General features: G+C 45.1%; 1 protein-coding gene across 1 annotated transcript in view; it reads left to right on the top strand.

The window, feature by feature from the left end:
• The window catches only part of DGAT1 (diacylglycerol O-acyltransferase 1), a 158,186-nt gene extending 153,719 nt beyond the window's left edge, over window positions 1-4,467 (top strand). The window contains exons 15-17 of the mRNA XM_029592288.1: window positions 1,669-1,756; window positions 1,987-2,049; window positions 3,594-4,467. Of these exons, the coding sequence (XP_029448148.1) occupies window positions 1,669-1,756; window positions 1,987-2,049; window positions 3,594-3,737 (295 nt within the window). The 3' untranslated portion in view covers window positions 3,738-4,467. The remainder of the gene's footprint in view (window positions 1-1,668; window positions 1,757-1,986; window positions 2,050-3,593) is intronic.
• The last annotated feature ends 21,229 nt before the right edge of the window (window positions 4,468-25,696 follow it).

Genomic DNA, 25,696 nt, shown 5'->3' with positions numbered 1-25,696 from the left:
GACCGGAGTGATGGTGCTACGAGCAGCTAAACGTACCCCTGCTGCTTCTCTCAATAACCCAGTGCATACGGACAGACACGCACACAGCAAGCTACGAGTAACCAAACACCTTGTGCCATGGGGCAGTGCTGATCCTGGACCGGAGTGATAGTGCTACGAGCAGCTAAACGTACCCCTGCTGCTTCTCTCAATAACCCAGTGCATACGGACAGAAACGCACACAGCAAGCTGCGAGTAACCAAAGACCTTGTGCCATGGGGCAGTGCTGATCCTGGACCGGAGTGATAGTGCTACGGGCAGCTAAACGTACCCCTGCTGCTTCTCTCAATAACCCAGTGCATACGGACAGACACGCACACAGCAAGCTACGAGTAACCAAACACCTTGTGCTATGGGGCAGTGCTGATCCCGGACCGGAGTGATAGTGCTACGGGCAGCTAAACGTACCCCTGCTGCTTCTCTCAATAACCCAGTGCATACGGACAGACACGCACACAGCAAGCTGCGAGTAACCAAAGACCTTGTGCCATGGGGCAGTGCTGATCCCGGACCGGAGTGATAGTGCTACGGGCAGCTAAACGTACCCCTGCTGCTTCTCTCAATAACCCAGTGCATACGGACAGAAACGCACACAGCAAGCTGCGAGTAACCAAAGACCTTGTGCCATGGGGCAGTGCTGATCCCGGACCGGAGTGATAGTGCTACGGGCAGCTAAACGTACCCCTGCTGCTTCTCTCAATAACCCAGTGCATACGGACAGACACGCACACAGCAAGCTACGAGTAACCAAACACCTTGTGCCATGGGCAGTGCTGATCCCGGACCGGAGTGATAGTGCTACGGGCAGCTAAACGTACCCCTGCTGCTTCTCTCAATAACCCAGTGCATACGGACAGACACGCACACAGCAAGCTACGAGTAACCAAACACCTTGTGCCATGGGCAGTGCTGATCCCGGACCGGAGTGATAGTGCTACGGGCAGCTAAACGTACCCCTGCTGCTTCTCTCAATAACCCAGTGCATACGGACAGACACGCACACATCAAGCTGTGAGTAACCAAAGACCTTGTGCCATGGGGCAGTGCTGATCCCGGACCGGAGTGATAGTGCTACGGGCAGCTAAGCGTACCCCTGCTGCTTCTCTTAATAACCCAGTGACTACGGACAGACACGCACACAGCAAGCTACGAGTAACCAAAGACCTTGTGCCATGGGGCAGTGCTGATCCCGGACCGGAGTGATAGTGCTACGGGCAGCTAAGCGTACCCCTGCTGCTTCTTTTAATAACCCAGTGACTACGGACAGACACGCACACATCAAGCTGCGAGTAACCAAAGACCTTGTGCCATGGGGCAGTGCTGATCCTGGACCGGAGTGATAGTGCTACGGGCAGCTAAGCGTACCCCTGCTGCTTCTCTTAATAACCCAGTGACTACGGCCAGACACGCACACAGCAAGCTACGAGTAACCAAAGACCTTGTGCCATGGGGCAGTGCTGATCCCGGTCTGCCCAGGCTATCCCGATGATGATTATTCACGTCGTCTGGCGAGGGTTCTAAGCTATGTTGTACCGTTGTGTGGTGTATGGTTTTAGGGGGAGCTCACTGTGCTGCATAACTTACCCTTGCAATTCTAACTCATCCCGTCCTCGCTTTGGCTCTGTTTAGGCACTTTTACAAACCAATGATGAAGAGGGGAGTTTCCAAGTGGATGGCACAGACAGCCGTGTTCCTGGCCTCTGCTTTCTTCCATGAGGTAGGGGTCTCGCGTCTCATGTCTATGGGAGGCAGATGTACTGGCAAAAGTGAAGCCAGAGGCAGGGACCAGGGGACTGTCAGCCTTTCCAAGAGAGGCGTCTGGTGTGGAAGCCAGCGAGAGCCGGCTACCTCGAGGGATCTGCGCTGCCTGAATTGCATGCAGAACACTAAATCTACCTTTCCTGCTCTCTCAGCCCATATTAAGAGCCGACATACTTTTCCTTGCAGTATCTGGTGAGCGTTCCCCTGAAGATGTTCCGGCTCTGGGCGTTCATGGGAATGATGTCGCAGGTAATGGACGAGTGGGATATGTAGTGGCAGAGGAGGACTGGGGTTTGCTTACCTATATCCAGGAGTGCAGGACTGTATGAGAGAGGTTCTGCAGCCCTGTCCTGATTTTGGATGGCTGTTAATGCTTTGTCTAATCCCCTCCGCAGAGTGCATCACCTGCAGGTGCACAGATCTGCCCAGACCTGTATAGATTTTACTGACCTATGCATCATATTACAGCAGCAGAAAGGAGAGATTCCCTGGGGCGTCGGTGACGGGGTTAGTGCTGTAATATTCTCACCATGCCGTCTGCAGTCTCTCATTTCTGAAGTTTTGTATCTCCCTGCTACCAGGATCATTTCCAGCCCCTTGGGTGCTTGCTTGAGGATTTTTGGGGGGTCAGGCTGAGTGCTCTTGGGAGCCACGGCTGCAGACACCACTCTTTCTGTTACTCTTCACACAAACACCTCTATGTTAATCTCTCCTCTCTGGCACAAAACCCCTGTGTTGTGCTAAACCCGGACGTCCTCATGGTAGTGACTGCCGCTCCGTGCAGGTTACCCCCATGTTTCTGTTAATGGTAGTAACTGCCGCTCTGTGCAGGTTACCCCATGCCTTCTGTTAAGTGTAGTAACTGCCGCCCCATGCAGGTTACCCCCATGTTTCTGTTAAGGGTAGTAACTGCCGCCCCATGCAGGTTACCCCCATGTTTCTGTTAAGGGTAGTAACTGCCGCCCCATGCAGGTTACCCCCATGTTTCTGTTAAGGGCAGTAACTGCCGCTCCGTGCAGGTTACCCCCATGTTTCTGTTAAGGGTAGTAACTGCCGCCCCATGCAGGTTACCCCCATGTTTCTGTTAAGGGTAGTAACTGCCGCTCCGTGCAGGTTACCCCATGCCTTCTGTTAAGGGTAGTAACTGCCGCTCTGTGCAGGTTACCCCATGTTTCTGTTAAGGGTAGTAACTGCCGCTCTGTGCAGGTTACCCCCATGTTTCTGTTAAGGGTAGTAACTGCCGCTCTGTGCAGGTTACCCCCATGTTTCTGTTAAGGGCAGTAACTGCTGGTCTGTGCAGGTTACCCCCATGCCTTCTGTTAAGGGCAGTAACTGCCGCTCCGTGCAGGTTACCCCCATGTTTCTGTTAAGGGTAGTAACTGCCGCTCCGTGCAGGTTATCCCCCATGTTTCTGTTAAGGGCAGTGACTGCCGCTCTGTGCAGGATAACCCCCCCCGTGCAATGCACTATGGGTCACTTGCCCCAAAGCAGAAAAGCTCAATATTTTTTGGGGGTGTTTTGTTTTTGTTTTTTAACTATACAGCAACTTAATACAGGCTAGCAATATCAATACTTGGGAAAAATAGAGATTTCAAAGCATGCAATACAGAAATTCAGAAATATTATCACCAAGAAAGCAATCTCTAATATGGCTAACTGGCCACAAGAACAGGTAGCAATGTGTCTCCTTGCAACCAGTTTTGACTAAGGAAGTTCTTGATAACCCCCTGCAGTGCACTGAATCACCTGCCCCTAAGGAGAAATGTGGATTAACTCTTCCTCCTCTCTTGCAGATCCCGCTGGCCTGGTTTGTGGCGAAGTTTCTAAGAGGGAATTATGGGAATGCTGCAGTGTGGATATCATTGATTATTGGGCAGCCTATTGCCGTCCTGATGTATGTGCACGATTATTATGTCCTTAATTATGAGAAGCTATAGTGAACGGTGGACGTGTCCTAAAACCACAAGAAAAAAGGAAGAGCCGATGTGTGGTTGAATGCTCTGGTCTTTTTATCTCTGTATATAGCCAAAGGGAATGAATATTTTTGTGAATTCAATGTTGCATCGGTGCAAATGACCTTGAATGAAGTGCACGTGTAGGAAACTCAGGGAGAGGAGGGGAGAGAGAGCATGAAGCTTTTGTACTAATGAGTGCTATTGACTATAGTCCCAATAGCCCCCTCCTGTGTGCCAGTCAAGGGCCTCCAGGTGACTGCATTATTCAGAATACGGTCCTAGCAAGAGAGCTTAGCCCTGTAAATTTCATACCCACACCTAATGAGAGAGCTTTAATGAGGTTCTGGGGATCACTGTGTGTATTAGTGCAGAACACGGAAGCCAAGCGAGTCAGGCAAGTCTGATATTGCCACGTTCAAGAGTCACCTAGTGCAGTGCCTACTCTCCATGTGCCAATAAGCTTAGTTGGGTCGGTTCGCGACGAGGAATGACTCTCCAGCCGTGATGTGCAGCTCGGCATCCTACGCTGAGAATGGGGCGGGCGTCTGTCCCAGCCGTGCCAGAAAAAATCACTGTAACTGTATTAAGTGTGCCCTGTACTGTATGAGAAGAATGCTCTCTTCTCCCTGAAAAAGGGCTGTGCGTGATTCCTGGTGTAGCTCCACTTTTTTAAACTTTCCTGACTGCGTGTGATTAAAGACATTTTCCTACACTTTTCTTTGTGTGTCTTGCCTTCTGGAGAGGATAAGAAGATGATCAGAGTTTACTTCAGGTGGGGGGGGGGGCTTGAATAAAGAGAAACCCTGAGCTCTGTACTAAACTGCTTCGCACAATTCTTAGAAAGCTAAAATTCCCAACCTGGTCCCCTCTGGGAGTAACGTTTAAGAAGGGAACACAAGATGCGTGCAAGGCACCACCTTCTGTAAGAATTTGTTACCGTTTTATTTCTTATATTTATAAACTGCCCCATTCCAAAGACATCAGGTGCTGTACTATTTCAAAATATAAATAACTAGGGTTATCCCAGGACAAGCAGGCTGCTAGTCCTCGCATATGGGTGACGTCACTGACGGAGCCCTATCACGGAAAACTTTGTCAAAGTTTCTAGAAACTTTTGACTGGCACACTGAGGCCACTGAGCGTGCCCAGCATGCCACAATTCCCTGATCCACAGGGGTCTCCCTTCAGTCTTCTTTTTTTTCCTCGCTGCTGTTAGCCTCGCGGGTAAGGAGGCCCTGTGTGGTAAATTCACACTCAGAAAAAGTTAAACATTTTTTCGGAAAAAGTTATTCCACCGTAGGGGTCTCCCTCTTTTTCATCTCCAGTGAGTGAATTAATTTTTTCGGTCGATACCGTTAACAATAAAATCCAGTCAGAAGGTCGTTGATGGCTGTTCGGCCTTTGACATTTACCTGGTTTAAAAAATGCCCGAATTGTACTCGCACTATGTCCATAATGGACCCGCACATCGAATGTGTGCTCTGTCTAGGCGAGAGACATAAGAACATAAGAAATTGCCATGCCGGGTCAGACCAAGGGTCCATCAAGCCCAGCATCCTGTTTCCAACAGAGGCCAAACCAGGCCACAAGAACCTGGCAATTACCCAAACACTAAGAAGATCCCATGCTACTGATGCAATTAATAGCAGTGGCTATTCCCTAAGTAAATTTGATTAATAGCCATTAATGGACTTCTCCGCCAAGAACATATTCAAACCTTTTTTGAACCCAGCTACACTAACTGCACTAACCACATCCTCTGGCAACAAATTCTAGAGCTTTATTGTGCATTGAGTGAAAAAGAATTTTCTCCAATTAGTCTTAAATGTGCTACTTGCTAACTTCATGGAATGCCCCCTAGTCCTTCTATTATTCGAAAGTGTAAATAACCTAGTCACATCTACTCGTTCAAGACCTCGCATGATCTTAAACACCTCTATCATATCCCCCCTCAGCCGTCTCTTCTCCAAGCTGAACAGCCCTAACCTCTTCAGCCTTTCCTCATAGGGAAGCTGTTCCATCCCCTTTATCATTTTGGTTGCCCTTCTCTGTACCTTCTCCATCACAACTATATCTTTTTTGAGATGCGGTGACCAGAATTGTACACAGTATTCAAGGTGTGGTCTCACCATGGAGCGATATAGAGGCATTATGACATTTTCCGTTTTATTAACCATTTCCTTCCTAATAATTCCTAACATTCTATTTGCTTTTTTGACTGCTGCAGCACACTGAGCTGATGATTTTAAAGTAATATCCACTATGATGCCTAGATCTTTTTCCTGGGTGGTAGCTCCTAATATGGATGATGTATCGACATGCCTGAAATGAGCCGAAGGGCAGGCTAGCGTTTATGGAAAAGATGGAGCATCTTTTTTATCTTCAACTGCTGCTGTCGACTTCGACTTCAACGGAATTGTCTCTGGCTGGAGCGGTTAAAAAAAATAGTTTTGAAAACTCAACGTTGTCCGGACGAAGCGGGTGACTGACCATCGCCGACCCCTTCCTGGTCATCTATAAAGTCTACCTCGATAATTGAAACAAAGAGCGTCTAGCATAGACATCGAAGACCCCTGGATCCGGATTCAGATGCGATGCCTGGAGTTCCTTCGATGCTCATCGAACCAACTCCTAAGAAACCTCGGAGGGATGAGTCATCAATGCCCTCGAGGCCTACGACTCCCAGGCGATCCCCACTGATATCTGTGCTGGGAACCGTGCCTCCACAGGGACCTGTGGATCGGCCGGTTCGCCTTCACTGCCTACCCCTATAGCTGCTCTGACTGGACGGTTATATCTGCCAGGCAGTTCGAGATGCTATCCGAGAGATGCCTTCGATGCCAGCACCGGTGCCTATTCCACCTTTGATGCAGATTCCATCGCCGGCGCCAATCCAGTCACCGGGGTCGAATCCATCGCCGGCTCAGTCATCACCAATGCAGATACCCTAGTCGGCGCCGATGCTGGATCTGTCGTTAGCGCCAATACTTGCTAAATTGGACACTCTTATCAATGCCATTCCGGTGCAACCATTAGATGCTCCGATGCCATGAACTACAAGGGAAGAGATATCAAAATTTAACGATACCTGAACCTACACCAGGTCCATCAGGAATCTTTCATCCTAAACTTGCTTTCTCTCCGTTATTTCCATCAAGGTCACTGATGAAGCCCTCGATCCCATCTTTCCATCCTCCATCGACTCCTCCGCTTCCACCTTCCTCGGACACTTGGAATGACGCAGACACCAATACTTCATCGGAGGAAGTTTTATCAGATCCCCTCTCTCTTTCTACTTTCATTAAAGAGATGGCTGATAGCATCCCTTTCCAGTTAGTATCAGAAAAGGATACCAGACAGAAAATGCTGGAAGTCTTGTAATTTGTGGATCCACCAAAAGAAGTCCTTGCAATACCTGTACATGAGGTGCTAGTGGAATTACAGCACAGGTTGTGGGATCACCCTTATACCATACCACTTGTCAAACGGACTGATGCCACCTATTTGGTACAGCACATTCCAGGCTTTCAGAAGCCCCATCTACCTCACCCATCTGTGGCAGTTGTCTGCCCAAAAGAAATCTGAGGATCAAGCCACATTCATCTAATCCTCCTGGGAAAGAACACAGATTTTTGGATACCATTGGCCGAAAGATGTTCCAAGGCTCACTGCTGGTTTCCAGCATTGCGTCATACCAACTTTATATGGCGCAGTACCAATGTAATCTGTGGAAACAACTCCAAGAATTATATGAATTTCTTCCTCAACAATTCCAGGATTCTTTCAATAACATCATTTATAAAGGCCTGGAAGCTAGAAAACATGAAGTTAGAGCAGCCTCAGACAGCTTTGAAACTTCATCCAGGATGGCTGCTACAGGCATTAGTGCTCACAGGTGGGCCTGGCTGAAGGCCTAAGATCAGAGATACAAGAAAAGCTCGCAGACCTTCCTTGTACAGGAGATAATCTCTTTGGAGACAAGGTATGTGAGGCGGTCTCACAACTGAAAGAGCACTCGGAAACTCTACGTCAGCTTTCTTCTGTTCCGCCAGAATCCCAGCCTTCTACACGTAATCCTCCCACGAAAGAGTCCAAAAGACCATATTACAGACCATGGAGATACTATCCACCAGCAACCCATGGTAGGTCATCAAGGCCTGCACAAAGGGCACAAATCTGACAACCAAGAGCACCTAGAGCTCAGCCTCCACCACAAACAGGCCCGGCCTCGGGGTTTTGAAATCTCACCAGAGAACAGAAACCTGTCCGCCAATCCGACTCCAACTCTACCTGTAGGTGGTCGGATAACCTTTTTCCATCAAAATTGGTCGCACATCACTACCGACCAATGGGTACTATCAATCATATCTCACGGTTACCATCTGGACTTTCTAACTGTACCAAATGATTCTCCACCCACCTCGTTTTGGACAGTGAAAAATCATTCCACGCTTTTACAAAAAGAATTATCCACCCTTCTGAGAGCCAGGGCCGTGGAACCAGTTCCCTGACCTTAGCAGGGCAGAGGATTCTACTCCTGATATTTCCTCATTCCAAAGAAAACAGGAGGCCTACATCCCATATTAGACCTCCGGAAACTCAACAACTTCCTATGGAAAGAAAAATTCAGAATGGTATCATTAGGCACCATGCTACCTCTACTTCAAAAAGGAGATTGGCTCTGTTCTCTGGATCTTCAAGATGCTTACGCTCACATTCCAATATTCCCTCCTTATCGCAAGTATCTGCGATTCCTGGTGGGGCATCAACATTTCCAGTATCGAGTTCTACCGTTCGGGTTTGCATCAGCACCTCCAGTGTTCACAAAGTGCTTGGCAGTGGCAGCGGCCCAATTACACAAGGAAAGTGTACACGTCCTACCTGGACGACTGGCTCATCAGAACCCAGACAAGACAAGGAGCTCTCAACTCTCTCAAGCTCACAATAAATCTACTCCATTCGTTGGGATTCCTAATAAACTACCAGAAATCCCATTTCATACCATCTCGCCTGTTGCAATTCATCGGAGCATATTTAAACACCATAACATCAAAAGCTTTCCTTCCAAAAGACCGTGCAGAGACACTCTCCTCATTACCAGAATCTGTATGCACACAGACACATGCGACAGCCCATCAATTCCTAACTCTCCTGGGTCACATGGCTTCCACAGTTCATGTCACTCCTATGGCCAGATTAGCCATGAGGATAACCCAATGGACATTGAGAGCACAGTGGATACAAGCCATTCAACCACTGTCTTCTCCAATTCAAATAACTCAATAACTATGTTCCTAGCTCCTCTGGTGGGTGAACAGGACAACTTGCTCACAGGCCTACCTTTCCAACAACCAATTCTGCAAGTAACTTTAACTACAGCTGCATCCACCTTAGGATGGGGAGACACATCTTAGGATGGGGAGACACATAGGACACATAGGACATCTCCAAACTCAAGGTACTTGGACGAAACTCGAAGCTGCTCTCCCTTCACGATACCCTCATTAGAGGAACCGACTCAGGTACCTCTTATCTTATTGCCATGCTTGACATCTCGGCGGCATTCGACACAGTCAATCACGATGTCCTCCTCAATATCCTCAGGAGTATCGGGATCACTGGCAATGCCCTATCCTGGATACGATCGTATCTCCAGGATCGCCTTTTCACTGTATTAGTAGATAACAATGAATCTGACCCCATCAACCTTCCCCAAGGTATTCCCCAAGGCTCCTCCCTCTCCTCCACCCTATTTAATATATACATGCTTCCCCTCACTACCCTCCTCACTAACCTCCACATCAAGCATTTCATTTATGCCGACGATGTGCAACTCATCTTCCCATTCTCTGACTCTCTCCATACTGCTCTTCTTAACTGGGAAGCCTGTCTTTCCTCTATCAACAAATTACTAAATGACATGCAACTAGCTCTAAATCCCAGCAAGACTGAACTTTTAATCATAGCTAATAGGCCACCGCTCCCAGACATCCCACCTGCACACTCGTCCACATCATTCCCATCACACGTTCGCAACCTTGGTGTCCTTATTGATAACCATCTTACTTTCAAACCCTTCATCAAATCTATCATCAAGGAATGCTATTTTAAGCTCCAAACCATAAAAAAACTCAGACCACTGCTACACTTTTCTGATTTCCGCACTGTACTCCAGTCTATCATTTTATCTAAGGTAGACTATTGTAATGCACTCTTTCTAGGCATTCCCGCCACCTATACCAAACCCTTACAACTACTACAAAACGCTGCCGCTAGGATACTATCAAATTAAAAAAAAAGAGATCACATCACCCCCACACTTATCGAACTTCATTGGCTCCCCATACACTCTCGAATTCTCTATAAAGCCCTTTCCATCATCCACAAAAGTCTGTTGAACTCTAACCTCAATTGGATTAACCCCCCACTCCTCCCCCGTACCTCGAATAGACCCACTCGTACAGCCCTCCAAGGAACCCTACGTGCCCAACCTATCAAATCTTTCAAATTATCATCTACCATAAGCAGAGCTTTCTCTCTCGCTGGCCCCTCCATATGGAACTCCCTGCCTCCCGATATACGCCTGGAAACATACACACCCATTTTCAAGAAAAAACTGAAAACATGGCTCTTCCAGCAAGCTTACCACATATCACCCGCCATTACATAAACCCCCACTGTTTAACTAAAAATTGAGTAACTAAGAATTTGCTACATGACTAGGAATCTCTTTCTCGGAATACGTCTCATGCCCATCGATTTTGTACTTTGACTCGGCTACTTATGTACTTAGCTTTTGTAAATAGTTGTGATTTTGCTGTATTGATTTCACGGACGCTGCACGGCATAGTCAGCTCTATACCCTAACCCAGTTATTACCTCCTTGTTCTCAGTTACATGTAAGGGCCCAGCCCAAAAGTTAAACTGTTTTTTCAATGTTATATGTAAGGGCTCTGCCCAACTGTTCCTTTTTAACTGTAAACCGATGCGATGTGTAAACGGTCATCGGTATAAAAGAAACTTTAAATAAATAAATAAACAAACAAACATTCCAAATCAATTTCCTAGAGCTTTGAGCTATACGTTATGTGCTGCATGCGTTCAAGGACTGCCTTTCCCACAAGACTGACCTAATACAGACAGACAACACAGTAGCCATGTGGTACCTGAACAAACAGGGAGATTCAGGCTTGTATCTCCTTTGTTAAGAAGCAGCACAAATTTGGGACTGGGCCCTAACACATTCAATGTTTCTCCAGACCACTTATCTGGCAGCCATTCACAACATAGTTGCAGACCGTCTCAGTCATCAGTTCCAACCTTACGAGTGGTCCCTGGATCCCTTAGTAGCGACCAGGATATTTCAACATTGGGGCCAACCCACAGTGGACCTCTTTGCATCTGAACTGAATCACAAAGTGAACAGATTCTGCTCCCTGCACAAGCAGAGAAACCAGTTAGCCAAGGATGCCTTTGCTCGCCCCTGGAATTCAGGTCTTCTATACGCGTATCCCCCGATACCGCTACTAACCAAGACTCTAGTGAAGCTACAACAGGACAAGGGATCCATGATACTCATAGCCCCGTATTGGCCTTGACAAGTATGGTTTCCCATAATCCTTGATCTCTCGATCAGAGAACCAATTCGCCTGGGCACCGCACCCACTCTCCTAACTCAAGATCAGGGCCAGTTGCACCATCTCAATCTTCAATCCTTATCTCTAACAGCCTGGATGTTGAAAGCTTGATCTTGCAATCACTCAATCTTTCAACCAATGTCTCTCAAGTGCTTGTAGCTTCACGTAAGCATTCCACACGACAAAACTATCCTTTTAAGTGGAAAAGATTCACCATGTGGTGTGCCTAGAAAGGTATTGACCCTTTTTCTTGCCCCACGTCATCTTTATTAGACTATTTATGGCGTCTTTCAGACTCAGGTCTCCAGCCCTCGTCAGTAAGAGTACATCTCAATGCAATCTCAGTGCACCATAATGCAGTAGGGGATGCACCGATTTCAGTACAACCCCCTCTTAGTAGATTTATGAGAGGTTTTAATTCATCTTAAACCCCTTATACGACCACCAGTTACAGAATGGGATCTTAATGTGGTGCTAATAAGGCTCATATGTTCTCCTTTTGAATCCATGAGGACTAGCATCCTGCTTGTCCTGGGATAAAGCAAAATTGCTTACCTTGTAATAGGTGTTATCCCAGGACAGCAGGATGTAGTCCTCACGAAACCCACCCGCCACCCCGCGGAGTTGGGTCCGGTACGTTTTATTATTTTATTTTTGGCTAACGCTTATTGCTACAAACGAGACTGAAGAGAGACCCCTGTGGGTCAGGGAATTATGGGATGCTGGGCATGCTCAGTGGCCTCACTGTGCCAGTCAAAAGTTTCCCGTGATAGGGCTCTGTCAGTGACGTCACCCGTATGTGAGAACTACATCCTGCTGTCCTGGGATAACACCTATTACAAGGTAAGCAATTTGCTATCTTCATTTTCAATTTTTATTCTGCCTGGGAATTTCTATATTAGAAGAAAATTCCCAGTGCAGCCCCCTGGGGGGTTGTGTGTTATAAATTGTTTTAATAATGAGGGGCTTGCAGCACAAATACAAAATGAGTTGTACCTGATTAGTCATTGGAGCTGCAGAAAAGGGCTGCTTGGGATAGACATGGCCCTTGCCTGAAACCTGGTGGTGCTGTTCTAGGCTACTGTAAAGGCAATCATGGCTGCAAGAAGCTGGCAGTGTTGCCTTTTCTCCCAAGCCTTTGGAGCTGCCAAAAACCAGCTGAAGGGAGTCAGATTCAACATTGGGGGCCCCTGGGAAGGCCCTGGTGCTATCAACACATGCAGGCTGCAGCCAGAAGTGAAAGCATAAATGGGAGCAACTTTAATTTCCTCTGCACTCAAGTAAGCCAATCCATACAGGTGCATTATGCACCTCTGCCAGCAGATGGTGGTGGAGTAAAGCTGATGCCACGGACATATAGCCCTGCCCTGATATCAGCCTGCCAGTATTCTCCATCTCCATAGAAGATAATAAAGGAGAAGATCTTAAAGCACCGCTTGAGCTCCTGCGTTGACACCTCCCTCAGTTGACCATCTTGAGTCCAGCAGCCTTGTCGGGCTTGAACTTAAAAAAAAAATTAAAATAGTGGCTGAAGGATACGGGAGTGCTTGGCAGTGAAGGCTTTGCCCTCTCCCCCTGAAGCTGGAGGCCTGTTCATGCTGTCAGCCAGGGTGGGCTAAGCTCAGGTAAATGAAATTTTAGAAAAAATTTCCCTACTCTGTATTGCTTTATTTCCTCTCTTCCTTTCTTTACCGGGTCTTCTTCCCTTGGAGTTGTTGGTCGGCATCTTTTTTTTTCCCCCTTCCATCTCACTTCTCTGGGGAGTTTAGTGAGGAGCAGAGGCAGTGCAGATTCAGTGGGTTGAGCAGCCTTTGGCTAGACCCACTCTTCAGGCTTGGTCTCTTCAGCCAGCAGTGTGTTTTCCTGCATGCTTGCGTTTGCGCATTCTCACCACATGGAGTAGTGATGTAGATGCACTTGTGCGAGACTACTTGTGTGCATAAGGCTGTGCTGTATATTTGTGTAGGTACGCACCAAGATTTTCTGCACAGATACATCGGCGGCCTTATGGTGAGCGTGTAATTCCTTGTGTACCCTATTGTAAGCGTGTTGAAAGCTGCCTGCAGTTCAGCGCAGGGAAGTATGGCACCAGTGATGATGAAGTCTAAGCGCTTAGCATTGTGTGCTGCTTGCCTTACAATGGCAATACAGCCAGGGCTTTCTGAGAGTCTGGGTCCGCATTGTCTGGATGCTCAAGAGGATTTGCCTTCTACTGATTTTGCTGATGTTGGTCCATTCTCTCGGACAGAGGGCAGTGGGGCTGAAGGCAACCAATGGATGTGACTCCTTCTTCCTTGTTCCCGAAGACAGCGATGTCTTTGGGGGAGGTTCAGTTGGAAAGTGTCTGGTTTGGGTCTTCAGACTTTTCTGCAGGGTCGTCCAGCGGAGATGAAGATTCCATCTAAGTCAAGGTTCACACTTGTCTGCCATTGCACGCAAGTACCGTAGTGAAGCTGTCCCAGGTGATGTTCAGGAGGATGTGGATAAGGATATGTCGGATGACTCTGGGGGTTTGGGTTTCTCCCTTCTGGAAAAGGGGAGAAATTTCCTCAGATTTAAAGCCACTTAAGACTGCTTCGATTCTTTCACAGAGGTAAGTTTCTGAGTCTGTTGTCTCAGACCCTAAAGATGGTTGGTATGGCTGGGGGTGACTCTACAGGTGTACAAAAGGACCCCGTATTGGTCACCCTACGCATGTATCATCGGGACATACTAGAGAGATAAAGTTCCTGGATGGAATAAATGATAGCTTTATGGAGCAATTGGTTCAGGAACTGACAAGAGAGGGAGCAATTTTAGATCCAATTCTCAGTGGAGCACAGGATTTGGTGAGAGAGGTAACGGTGGTAGGGCTGCTTGGCAATAGTGATCATAATATGATTAAATTTGAATTAATGACTGGAAGGGGGACAGTAACCAAATCCACGGCTCTTATGCTAAATTTTTAAAAGGGAAACTTTGATAAAAATGAGAAAAAATAGAAAAAAACTGAAAGGAGCAGCTACAAAGGTAAAAAGTGTGCAAGAGGCTTGGTCATTGATTAAAAAAAAAACACAAAAAAAACCCCATCCTAGAAGCACAGTCCAGATGTATTCCACACATTAAGAAAGGTGGAAAGAAGGCAAAACGAACACCAGCATGGTTAAAAGGGGAGGTGAAAGAAGCTATTTTAGCCAAAAGATCTTCATTCAAAAATTGGAAGAAGGATCCAACAGAAGAAAATAGAATAATGTATAAGTGTTGGCAAGTTAAATGTAAGACATTGATAAGACAGGCTAAGAGAGAATTTGAAAAGAAGTTGGCCGTAGAGGCAAAAACCCACAGTAAATCTTTTAAAAATATATCCAAAGCAGAAAGCCTGTGAGGGAGTCAGTTGGACGTTTAGATGATCGAGGGGTTAAAAGGGCACTTAGAGAAGATAAGGCCATTGTGGAAAGATTAAATAATTATTTTTTTTTGCTTCAGTGTTTACTAAAGAGGATGTTGGGGAGGTATCCATACTGGAGAAGGTTTTCATGGGTAATGATTCAGATGGACTGAACCAAATCACGGTGAACCTAGAAGATGGGGTAGACCAGATTGACAAACTGAAGAGTAGTAAATCACCTGGACTGGATGGAATACACCCCAGAGTTCTGAAGGAACTAAAATATGAAATTAAAGACCTATTAGAAAAAATTTGTAACCTATCATTAAAATCATCCATTGTACCTGAAGACTGGAGGGTGGCTAATGTAACCCCCAATATTTAAAAAGGGCTCCAGGGGTGATCCAGGAAACTACAGACCAGTTAGCCTGACTTCAGTGCCAGGAAAAATAGTGGAAAGTGTTCTAAACATCAAAATCACAGATCATATAGAAAGACATGGTTTAATGGAACAAAGTCAGCATGGCTTTACCCAGGGCAAGTCTTGCCTCACAAATCTGCTTCACTTTTTTGAAGGAGTTAATAAACGTAGATAAAGGTGAGACTCATGAGTGGCTTCTAGGAAAAGTAAAAAGTCATGGGATAGGTGGCGATGTCCTTTCGTGGATTGCAAACTGGCTAAAAGACAGGAAACAGAGACTAGGATTAAATGGACAATTTTCTCAGTGGAAGGGAGTGGACAGTGGAGTGCCTCAGGGATCTGTATTGGGACCCTTACTGTTCAATATATTTATAAATGATCTGGAAAGAAATACGACAAGTGAGGTAATCAAATTTGCAGATGATACAAAATTGTTCAGAGTAAAAAAAAACGGGATGTTTACCAAAGCACCAAATAACTCTCGGATATTACTTCACTCCGACTGAACCTATGCAAACATGTGGAACCAATGCAAGCAAGTAATACAAACATAACTGAAATCACATAGCTTGAAATACGATTTATGTTTAGAATGCCTACAATATGTTATGTTGCAATCACATGAATCTTTGGAAACTCTGTTAAACATTGAAGCTTTGTAAACTGTTGTGATGGCGAAACTGAACGACAGTATATAAAACGCGATAAATAAATTAAATCACAAGCAGATTGTGATAAATTGCAAGAAGACCTTGTGAGACTGGAAAATTGGGCATTGAAATGGCAGATGAAATTTAATGTGGATAAGTGCAAGGTGATGCATATAGGGAAAAATAACCCATGCTATAGTTACACAATGTTAGGTTCTATATTAGGAGCTACCACCCAAGAAAGATCTAGGCGTCATAGTGAATAACACATTGAAATCATTGGTTCAATGTGCTGCGGCAGTCAAAAACGCAAACAATGTTGGGAATTATTAGAAAGGGAATGGTGAATAAAACAGAAAATGTCATAATGTCTCTGGGAAGGGGGAGTCTCTTCCGAAGGGATGGGCTCCACCTTAACCAGGGTGGAACCAGACTGCTGGCGCTAACCTTTAAAAAGGAGATAGAGCAGCTTTTATACTAGAACAAAGGGGAAAGCCAACAGTCGCTCAGCAGCGCATAGTTCGGAGAGACGTATCTTTAAAGGATACTAATGATGCATTAGAATTAGGGCATCCTGACAGTGAGGTTCCAATAATTAGAAAAGTAGTCCAAGTGCCTGTAACTAAAAACTCACCTGAGCTAAAAAAAATTCTAACTTATCCCTATCAATTAAAAAGCAGAATGAAAATACAAACAAAAAACAAACTGAAATGTTTGTATGCTAAATGCCAGAAGTCTAAGAAGTAAGATGGGAGAATTAGACTGTATAGCAGTGAATGATGAAATAGGCTTAATTGGCATCTCAGAGACATGGTGGAAAGAGGATAACCAATAGGACAGTGCTATACCGAGGTACAAATTATATCGCAATGAGAGAGAGGAGCACTCAGGAGGAGGTGTGGCGCTTTATGTCCGGGATGACATAGAGTCCAACAGGATAAACATCCTGCATGAGACTAAATACAAAATTGAATCTTTATGGGTAGAAATCCCTTCTGTGTTAGAGTAGACTATAGTGATAGGGGTATACTACCGTCCACCTGGTCAAGATGGTGAGACGGACAGTGAAATGCTAAGAGAAATTAGGGAAGCTAACCAAATTGGTAGTACAGTAATAATGAGAGACTTCAATTACCCCAATATTGACTGGGTAAATGTATCATCGGGTCACGCTAGAGAGATAACATTCCTGGATGGAATAAATGATAGCTTTATGGAGCAAATGGTTCAGGAACCGACGAGAGAGGGAGAAATTTTAGATCTAATTCTCAGTGGAGCACAGGACTTGGTGAGAGAGGTAACGGTGGTGGGGCCGCTTGGCAATAGTGATCATAATATGATCAAATTTGATTTAATGACTGGAAAAGGAACAGTATGCAAATCCAAGGCTCTCGTGCTAAACTTTCAAAAGGGAAACTTTGATAAAATGAAACAAATTGTTAGAAAAAAACTGAAAGGAGCAGCTACAAAAGTAAAAAATGTCCAAGAAGCGTGGTCATTGTTAAAAAATACCATTCTCAATAAAAATCTTTAAATTAAAAAAAAAAAAAAAAACCATTCTAGAAGCACAGTCCAGATATATTCCACACATTAAGAAAGGTGGAAAGACGGCAAAACGATTACCGGCATGGTTAAAAGGGGAGGTGAAAGAAGCTATTTTAGCCAAAAGATCTTCATTCAAAAATTGGAAGAAGGATCCAACAGAAGAAAAATAGGATAAAGCATAAACGTTGGCAAGTTAAATGTAAGACATTGATAAGACAGGCTAAGAAGAGAATTTGAAAAGAAGTTGGCTGTAGAGGCAAAAACTCACAGTAAAAACTTTTTAAAATATATCCGAAGCCGAAAGCCTGTGAGGGAGTCAGTTGGACCGTGTAAGGAAAATGTTGCTGCCAATAACTGATTGTGCAACAAAGACTGCTGCTCGCGCCGGGGACACGCTGGCCTGATCAACCAGCCTATGCCCAAGGGAGAGATGTCAGGCTTTGTAGTAGCAACTGTTGGCGACAATACAGGGATAGCAACTGTTATCGACTGTTGGAAATTATTGGCAACGACACAAGGGAAAACATAGTGATCAGCAACTTTCCTGACGTGTATAAAAAGCAGAGGGGTGGAACGGCGAGACAGGAGTCTTTTGGAGCACCTTCGTAGATGTACGAAGTGCTGCAGATTCCCTTTCTTCGCCTAATCAATTGACCAGACTTCTTGCACAGACAGGCTGATGTATGAGGGGTGAGGAAACCCGAATATCCATGGACAGGTATGTGGCTTTGTATATATGTATAGAACTATAAGCTTTGAACCATGACGTAATGCAAATAAATGACATCATAGAGAGCGTGTGGCAGTGCTTTTATTCTTGCTCCACACAATTGGAGTAGTCGCAGGATGTCTCTGTTTAAAAAGAAATCCAAAGAAACTAACGGAAGAACAGACAGGGATAGTTCAATAGATCTTAAAATTCCTGGCTGGGAAAAAACCCCGTATCAGTTATTGGCTCAAGAATGGGCAGTTAACACTGGCTTAGCAGAAGCATGGGACGTAGGCAGTGAATCGTTAGATGTAGTGAATCAATTGCAAAAGATTCCGGTAGTAAAAGGAAACGAATTAGCTACTGTCTTAGCAGGATATCGGAGATGTCATGAACAGAAAAATGTTCTGCAAGAACACCTAGCAGCTTTAGATAAAGAACTAGATGAGGCCATACAGGCCAACATAATGCTACGGTGCCATCTAGAGGCTTATAGGAATAAGTCGGAGCAATATCAATCGGTTGCTGAACGAGCAGCAGTCCGATTAGCACAGCACAAATATAGTAAGCGGAGAGGTCCAGTAAATTATGCTAAAGTTAGGGCTTGCATGATGAAAACAGAATGGGACCCCAAAACATGGGATGGAGATATATGGGATTCCACAGATAGTGAAAGAGAAGCCGAAATAGACCTGCCGTCTGAAACTATGATAGGGCAAGCATGCCCCGTAATACGTAGAAAGTTAAAGCAAGCTAGCGATGGGGTGGCGGTGGCTAGTGAAGCCACCCAGGTGTTGGAAGATTTTTCACAACATGAAATTAGTGAAATTTTAGACAGAATGGGACAACGCTCAGGTGAGCCCTTGGACAAATGGCTATTGCGCTATATGAATCAGGGGCTACTGATATTACCATAGATCAACAGGATGTTAAACAGTTTACCATGATCTCCACTGATCCAGAAATAAGGGCAGCAGTGAGGACAGTTCAGTGGGATGGCGACATGACAAATTTATTTTGTGTGGTGGCTTATGCTGCACGAGCACGATACCCAAGTTTGCTTGATTGGCCAGCCACTTCACGAACGCTGTATACTATGAGAGATATCATACAGAGAATTAAGGAATTAACTATGCAGGTGTGGTGCATTCAGGGAGTGCAGGGAGAATTCACAGCTCTGCGACTACCGCACACGGCACGTACGGACATAAAATGTTTAACGCCTCAGCATAAATCTATAATGTTAACTTTGATGATCAATAATGCTGGAAAGACTATAGATGAGTTAATCAAATCTATTAGGGAAGTGTTAGACTTAGGGGTTTATAATAATGAGGGAGAAGAGAGGAGAAATGTGTATAATAGGGAGACGAATGGCCCTCGTAGGTTTGAAAGGAGAGAAGGGACACCGAAGGGATTCCAAGATCTCAAAAACAGGGATACTGATATACGAGTTTCAAGGCGTGACATGTTTGCTGCCTTGATAGCGGCTGGGATAGCGAAAGATAAAATTGACGGGATCCCAACGAAAGAGCTGTATGGATTATACTTGCAGAAATGTAAGGGCAAGCCAAAGAAAGTATATAATACTGAACAAGGAGGAGAAGAAGTTAGGAGAACACTGTTAGAAAAAATGACACAGTTACTACAGGATAAAAAGGAGAAAGAAACAAATCAGACAAACCTTTTTATGACTCAGGGAAAGGTGTTCCCCAGTGCCCCTCCCAAGGAATCGGACGAAGCTTTGCTTTATCCAGATCTGTCTTGGGCAACGTAGGATGAAGGCCATACCCCCCCCCCCCCCCGTATTGCTCCCGTCACGGCGGATAATCGCCCGCATATCGGGGTGGAAATTCAATGGCGGCATGGACCTCAATAGGTCATGGCATTGGTAGATACAGGGGCGGAGGCCACTTTGATCTATGGAAATCCACAAAAACATGGGGGACAAACAGTGGAATTAGCGGGACTAGGGGGAAAAATGGTAGTGGGGAAGCGAACCATCATTTCTTTAATGGTAGGAGGTTATAGAATTCCCCATGCCAAGGTAGTCATTGTTCCCATAAAAGAGTATATTATCGGCATGGATATTTTACAAGGCTTAACCCTGAATACTAGCTGTGGGGTAATGAACTTTGGTACTCCCCCTAAAACACGAGTAGCTTTTGAAGCAAATCGACCTACTTATTTATCCAGAACAGTAATAGTAGGACGGACAATTGGACCCGAGATTAGACTGCCTCACACTCGGGGTCCGGTATGCCAGAAACAATACAGAATACCTGGGGGACACAGGGAAATTACGGACACTATTAAAGATTTGCAGGAGGCAGGAGTGTTGATTCCGACTACTAGTAGCTGGAACAATCCAATCTGGCTGGTAAAGAAACCAGACGGGTCATGGAGAATGACTGTGGACTACAGACTTCTAAATAAGAACACAGACCCCCTAACTGCTGCAGTCCCTGACATTGTGACGTTGGTTGAGCAAATACAGCGTCATCCAGGGAAATGGTATGCCATAATTGATTTAGCTAATGCTTTCTTTACTATCCCAATTTGTAAGGAGAATCAAGAACAATTTGCATTTACACGGGAAGGACGTCAATATACCTTTACTAGACTACCACAGGGATATCTGCATAGTCCCACTGTATGCCACCGGAGGGCAGTAGAGGATTTAGAAAAATATGCATGTCCCAAGGATATACAGTTAACGCATTATATTGACGATATATTGATACAGGGGACACGGAAGAGCAAGTAACAATAGCCCTAGCTCAGGTTGTGGAGATTATGGAAAATCAGGGTTGGAAAATTAACAAAAACAAGATACAGGGACCTAGCAACATGGTAAAATTTCTAGGGATACAATGGTCTGAGGGTAAACGAGAAATCTTACCGAAAGCCAAAGATAAGGTATTGTTGTTTACAGCACCAAAAAATCAAAAGGAAGCCCAGAAATTTATAGGATTGTTCGGCTTTTGGAGACAACATATCCCCCATTTAGGACAGATATTGGTCCCATTATATAAAGTTACCCGTAAGAAAGAAAAATTTGAATGGGGACAAACACAACAAAATGCTTTTGATCAGGCCAAGATAGCCATCCAAACAGCTTTAGACCTATGGCCAATTAAAGAGGGATCTGTAGAGTTACAGGTGTCGTTTTCCTCCTGCTATGCTGATTGGAGTTTGTGGCAGAAACAAGATGGGAAAAGGGTGCCGCTAGGATTCTGGAGCAGGAAATTGCCTGACGCTGCATGGCAGTATTCAGCGTTTGAAAAGCAGCTATTAGCATGTTATTGGGCTCTATTAGATACGGATCAACTAACCCAGAATCATGAAATTTTAATGTGCCCTTTAATTCCCATTATGCAATGGGTACACAGCTCACCACATACCCACCGCATAGGATAAGAACATAAGAAATTGCCATACTGGGTCAGACCAAGGGTCCATCAAGCCCAGCATCCTGTTTCCACTTTTCACTGAGCTCCGTGTTCTCAATTGATTGGAAGCATGAGTGGTTGATTGTTATTAGTCATGTTCAAGTATAATCAGTTTATACACAGTTTGACTTTTTCAGAGAATACTTCTGAGCCAATGTCGGGGCAGGGTTATATGTCTGTGACGTCATTAGATCAGCTTTACTCCGACTCCATCTGCTGGTAGAGGTGCATGACCCACTTATGTGGCTTGGCCTGTCTTCCTTAGAGGAAAGGAAATTATCAGGTAAGAAGTAATTTCTCCTTTAAATAAAAACAAAACTAAGCAGCTAATGATTTGGGGTGCGAGGACCTTACGGAAGCCCCCACATGAGTCTTAAAATCACAACCTGGTATTAAAGTGCCCCAGATTTTGATTAAAACCTCATGTGGCAAAATAAAGGTTGAGAAGCAGGGTAGTGGGACCTCAAAGTCATGAATGGACCCTGGGGGAAAACGGGTATTAAAACATTTAAAATAGCCCAAAATTGAATTAAATGCCAATTGTGCTCATGTAAGGGTCTCCCTAAAACTCTCAGGCTGGCATGAAAATCATTTTTAAATGGGTATTTTTTCTTTAAATTAATTGTTGGAAATGTGGGTTCTTCAGGTCTTAAAATGGATTAAATCATTAAAACAAAGGTTGGGAGTATATGTGTGGACTCTCCTGACCACCAATCTGGCCCCAAAATGGATTAGTGACATTGTCAATGCTGGGAAAATTGGCCAGAATTGTATGAAATAAAAAGAAAACTGAAGGCGAGAGTAAGTGAAAATCTCAGGGATGTGAGAGAAGTTTGGTGAGGAAAAAAATTGCTTTAAAACTAAAATTTGTGGTAAAATGGACTATCCCGGTACAGGGTTTCAGGGTTCCCATCCTCCGCTCTGAAAACGGTCAGTGGCACGTAACTATGGTAACCTTGGACGCCTCGCGCCGTGCTGACAGGAAAGTTACTGTAAAGTAGTCAGCGTAAGGACACCATCAAATCAGATCTGTAGCTCTTGAAATTGCTGACATAAAAAAATCATTATTAGTCCTCCTAACTTATAATATGGAGTTATGAGAGATTTTGAGGTGTTATAATCCCCTATACAGGTATCCTAAGAACAGGGCCGGTGCATCCACTAGGCACCAAACCCGGGGAGGTGGCAAAGAGCAGCCATGTGGGGCCACAAGCAGAGCCCAGCCCGCTCGTGGCCGAGAGGATCAGAAACTCGGCAGAACATAAGTGGAGCCCATCTCACTCGTGGCTGAGAAGATCAGAGATGTGGCGCCGGGTCATGAGCGGATCCCATACTGCTTGTGGCCGAGAGGATCAGAAACTCGGCAGAACATAAGTGGAGCCCATCTCACTCGTGGCTGAGAGGATCAGAGATGTGGCGCCGGGTCATGAGCGGATCCCATACTGCTTGTGGCCGAGAGGATCAGAAACTCGGCAGAACATAAGTGGAGCCCATCTCACTCGTGGCTGAGAGGATCAGAGATGTGGCGCCGGGTCATGAGCGGATCCCATACTGCTTGTGGCCGAGAGGATCAGAAACTCGGCAGAACATAAGTGGAGCCCATCTCACTCGTGGCTGAGAGGATCAGAGATGTGGCGCCGGGTCATGAGCGGATCCCATACTGCTTGTGGCCGAGAGGATCAGAAACTCGGCAGAACATAAGTGGAGCCCATCTCACTCGTGGCTGAGAGGATCAGAGATGTGGCGCCGGGTCATGAGCGGATCCCATACTGCTTGTGGCCGAGAGGATCAGAAACTCGGCGGGCCATAAGTGGAGCCCATCTCACTCGTGGCTGAGAGGATCAGAGATGTGGCGGCGCCGGGTCACGAGCAGATCCCAAACTGCTTGTGGCTGAGAGGATCAGAGACTCTTGTGGACCACGAGCGGAATCCATGCCACTTGCGACCAAGAAGATCAGAGATTTGGCACTGAGACACCCATGGAGCTTATCCCGCCCGCAGCTGAAGAAACAGAGACTCTGCACCAGGCCGCAAGTGGCGCCCATCCTGCTCGCTGCAGAAGAGAGAGAGGGGCCTGGGAGAAGCCGAAAATAGAAGGGAAAGCTGGGGGCAGAGCCCATATGCCTGCAGAATTAAAAAGGAGAGAGCCTGTGAGCTAGCGAGAGATTGAAGGTTGTGTGTATGTATGTGAGGCTGCCTCTGTTTGTGTATGTGAGAGATTTATTTATTTATTTATTTATAACTTTTCTATACCGAAGTTAATTATCACTCCGGTTTACATTGCAACCATAAAAAACAGTGACAAAGTTGTCTTACATAGAACAGGGGGAGAGAAAAACTTGGATACAGCTTAAGCATGGGGAGTAACGTGTCAAAACTGGTACGAACTGGTAAGAGTTGGCTTTTTGAGGTAACAAGGTATTCCGAGGGAGGGGGTAGGAATGAGGGATTGTAGGGTTGGAAGGAGGGTTGGAAGGTGGGGGGGGAGGATAGCGGAGGGTTACCATAGATTTAATGAAACTAATATACATATATTAAATAGCTTAGGCAGCGGAAGAAAAAGTGCTTAGGCATCTGAGCTTAGGAAGAGAAGGTCCGTGGAGGATGAGGCAAGGAGGAGTGTTATGGGAAGATAGAGGGAGCCTGTATGAGAGAGAGTGTGTATATATATATATATATATATATATATGTGTGTGAGTGAAAAAAGGAGCCTATATATAGGTTGTCTGTATGAGGTGGTGTATAAGAGAGACAGAGGGAGGGTGTGTGTGAATGAGACAAGGAACCTGTGTGTGTGTGTGTGTGTGAGGGGGCCTGTATGAGAGTGTGAGTGAGAGCGTTTGTGTGTGTGCGAGAGCCTGTGTGAGAGAAAACGAATGTGTATAATTATGTGTTTAAGTGAGAGAGAGAGAGAGTTTATTGCAACAATCCTTGCTCCCCACCCCATCAGCTAATTCACAGAAATCTCAGGGCCTCTGGAAATCAAAAGTTCCCAGGTATGCTGAGTGGCTCACTTTATATCCGTGTTAGTTTTAATCATTGGGTGTTAAACTGCGCACATAAAAATTTTTCAGTTTCTGTTTTAGAACATTTTTTTTATATGAGTTTATTATTGGATGTCATATTTGTCTGTTGAAATTCTTCTTGTACTAGTATGGTTTTACTATTATTGATGTTTTATATTCATTTTATTGTTTGATATTTTATGAAGAATGGCGGTGTTTCTGTTTTCCCATTGTTGCGCTCCATCTAGAATCTTGTGTCATGGTTTCTGGTTCAGTTTCTGTCTGCACATTTTAATTTTTACCTTATGGTCTCTTTTATTCTGTATTTGGTGAGGTTTTGTCTGTGTTCTGCACGGGTGATCAAAATTGAGGATTATTCTGTTAGTGGGCAGTTTCTGTTTTCTGATAGGAGCTGTGTTGGTGTTTTAGGGCCTGGTGTAATCTTTCTAGTTTTGCCTTTTCATAGGTAGGATTGTTACTGTTTGAGTGCTGTTTTGGTATGGGAGGCTTACTATATTGTAATTTAGTTTACTCATGGCTTTGAGTACCAAGCCTCCAGCCAACACGCATTACAATAGGTCTAATACCATATGGGTTCCAGGGCTTTCTGGTTCACATACAATATGTACATTATATTTACATGCACTGCTGTAAGTGAAACGTTTAACTCAGGAAACTGTATAACTTTCACTTGTGGGCTGGGGCTGAGGCTAGGGTCCTGCCTAAGAGCTTTTTGTCCATGACGTCACAGGGCGGAAGGATTTGCAGCATGAATTACAGTCGATACAGGGAGAGAGACGTTGAGATTTGAGCAAAGCAGAAGGGTTTCAGTCCCCATCTCTTTCACAGAGACTGCAAGCGTGGCTTAAAAATATAGTCTGCAACACAGCCTGACTGATTAAGGGAGGTGGGTGACTGAGACCGATATAAAATGTTTATTTGCACCTGAAATACTATGGAGGTAAGGTGGTCAGAAAAGGCTGGTTTAAAAAGGAGATACTGGCTGACCCATGAGTTATAGAAATCAGCCTTTTTAGAGAAGAGAGCTGTTCAGAGAAATTGTGTGATTTTCATAAAAGCAAAGAGACAACTTTCCACTTCATTAGAGTTTATTTGGATTGAAGTATCCTGAGGTCAGAAACGCCCAGAGTGCAG

Source organism: Rhinatrema bivittatum, chromosome 2, assembly GCF_901001135.1.
Source record: "Rhinatrema bivittatum chromosome 2, aRhiBiv1.1, whole genome shotgun sequence".
Taxonomy (NCBI): domain Eukaryota; kingdom Metazoa; phylum Chordata; class Amphibia; order Gymnophiona; family Rhinatrematidae; genus Rhinatrema; species Rhinatrema bivittatum.
Note: the sequence above shows the minus strand (reverse complement) of the source record. Positions and strands in the feature narration are given on the sequence as shown.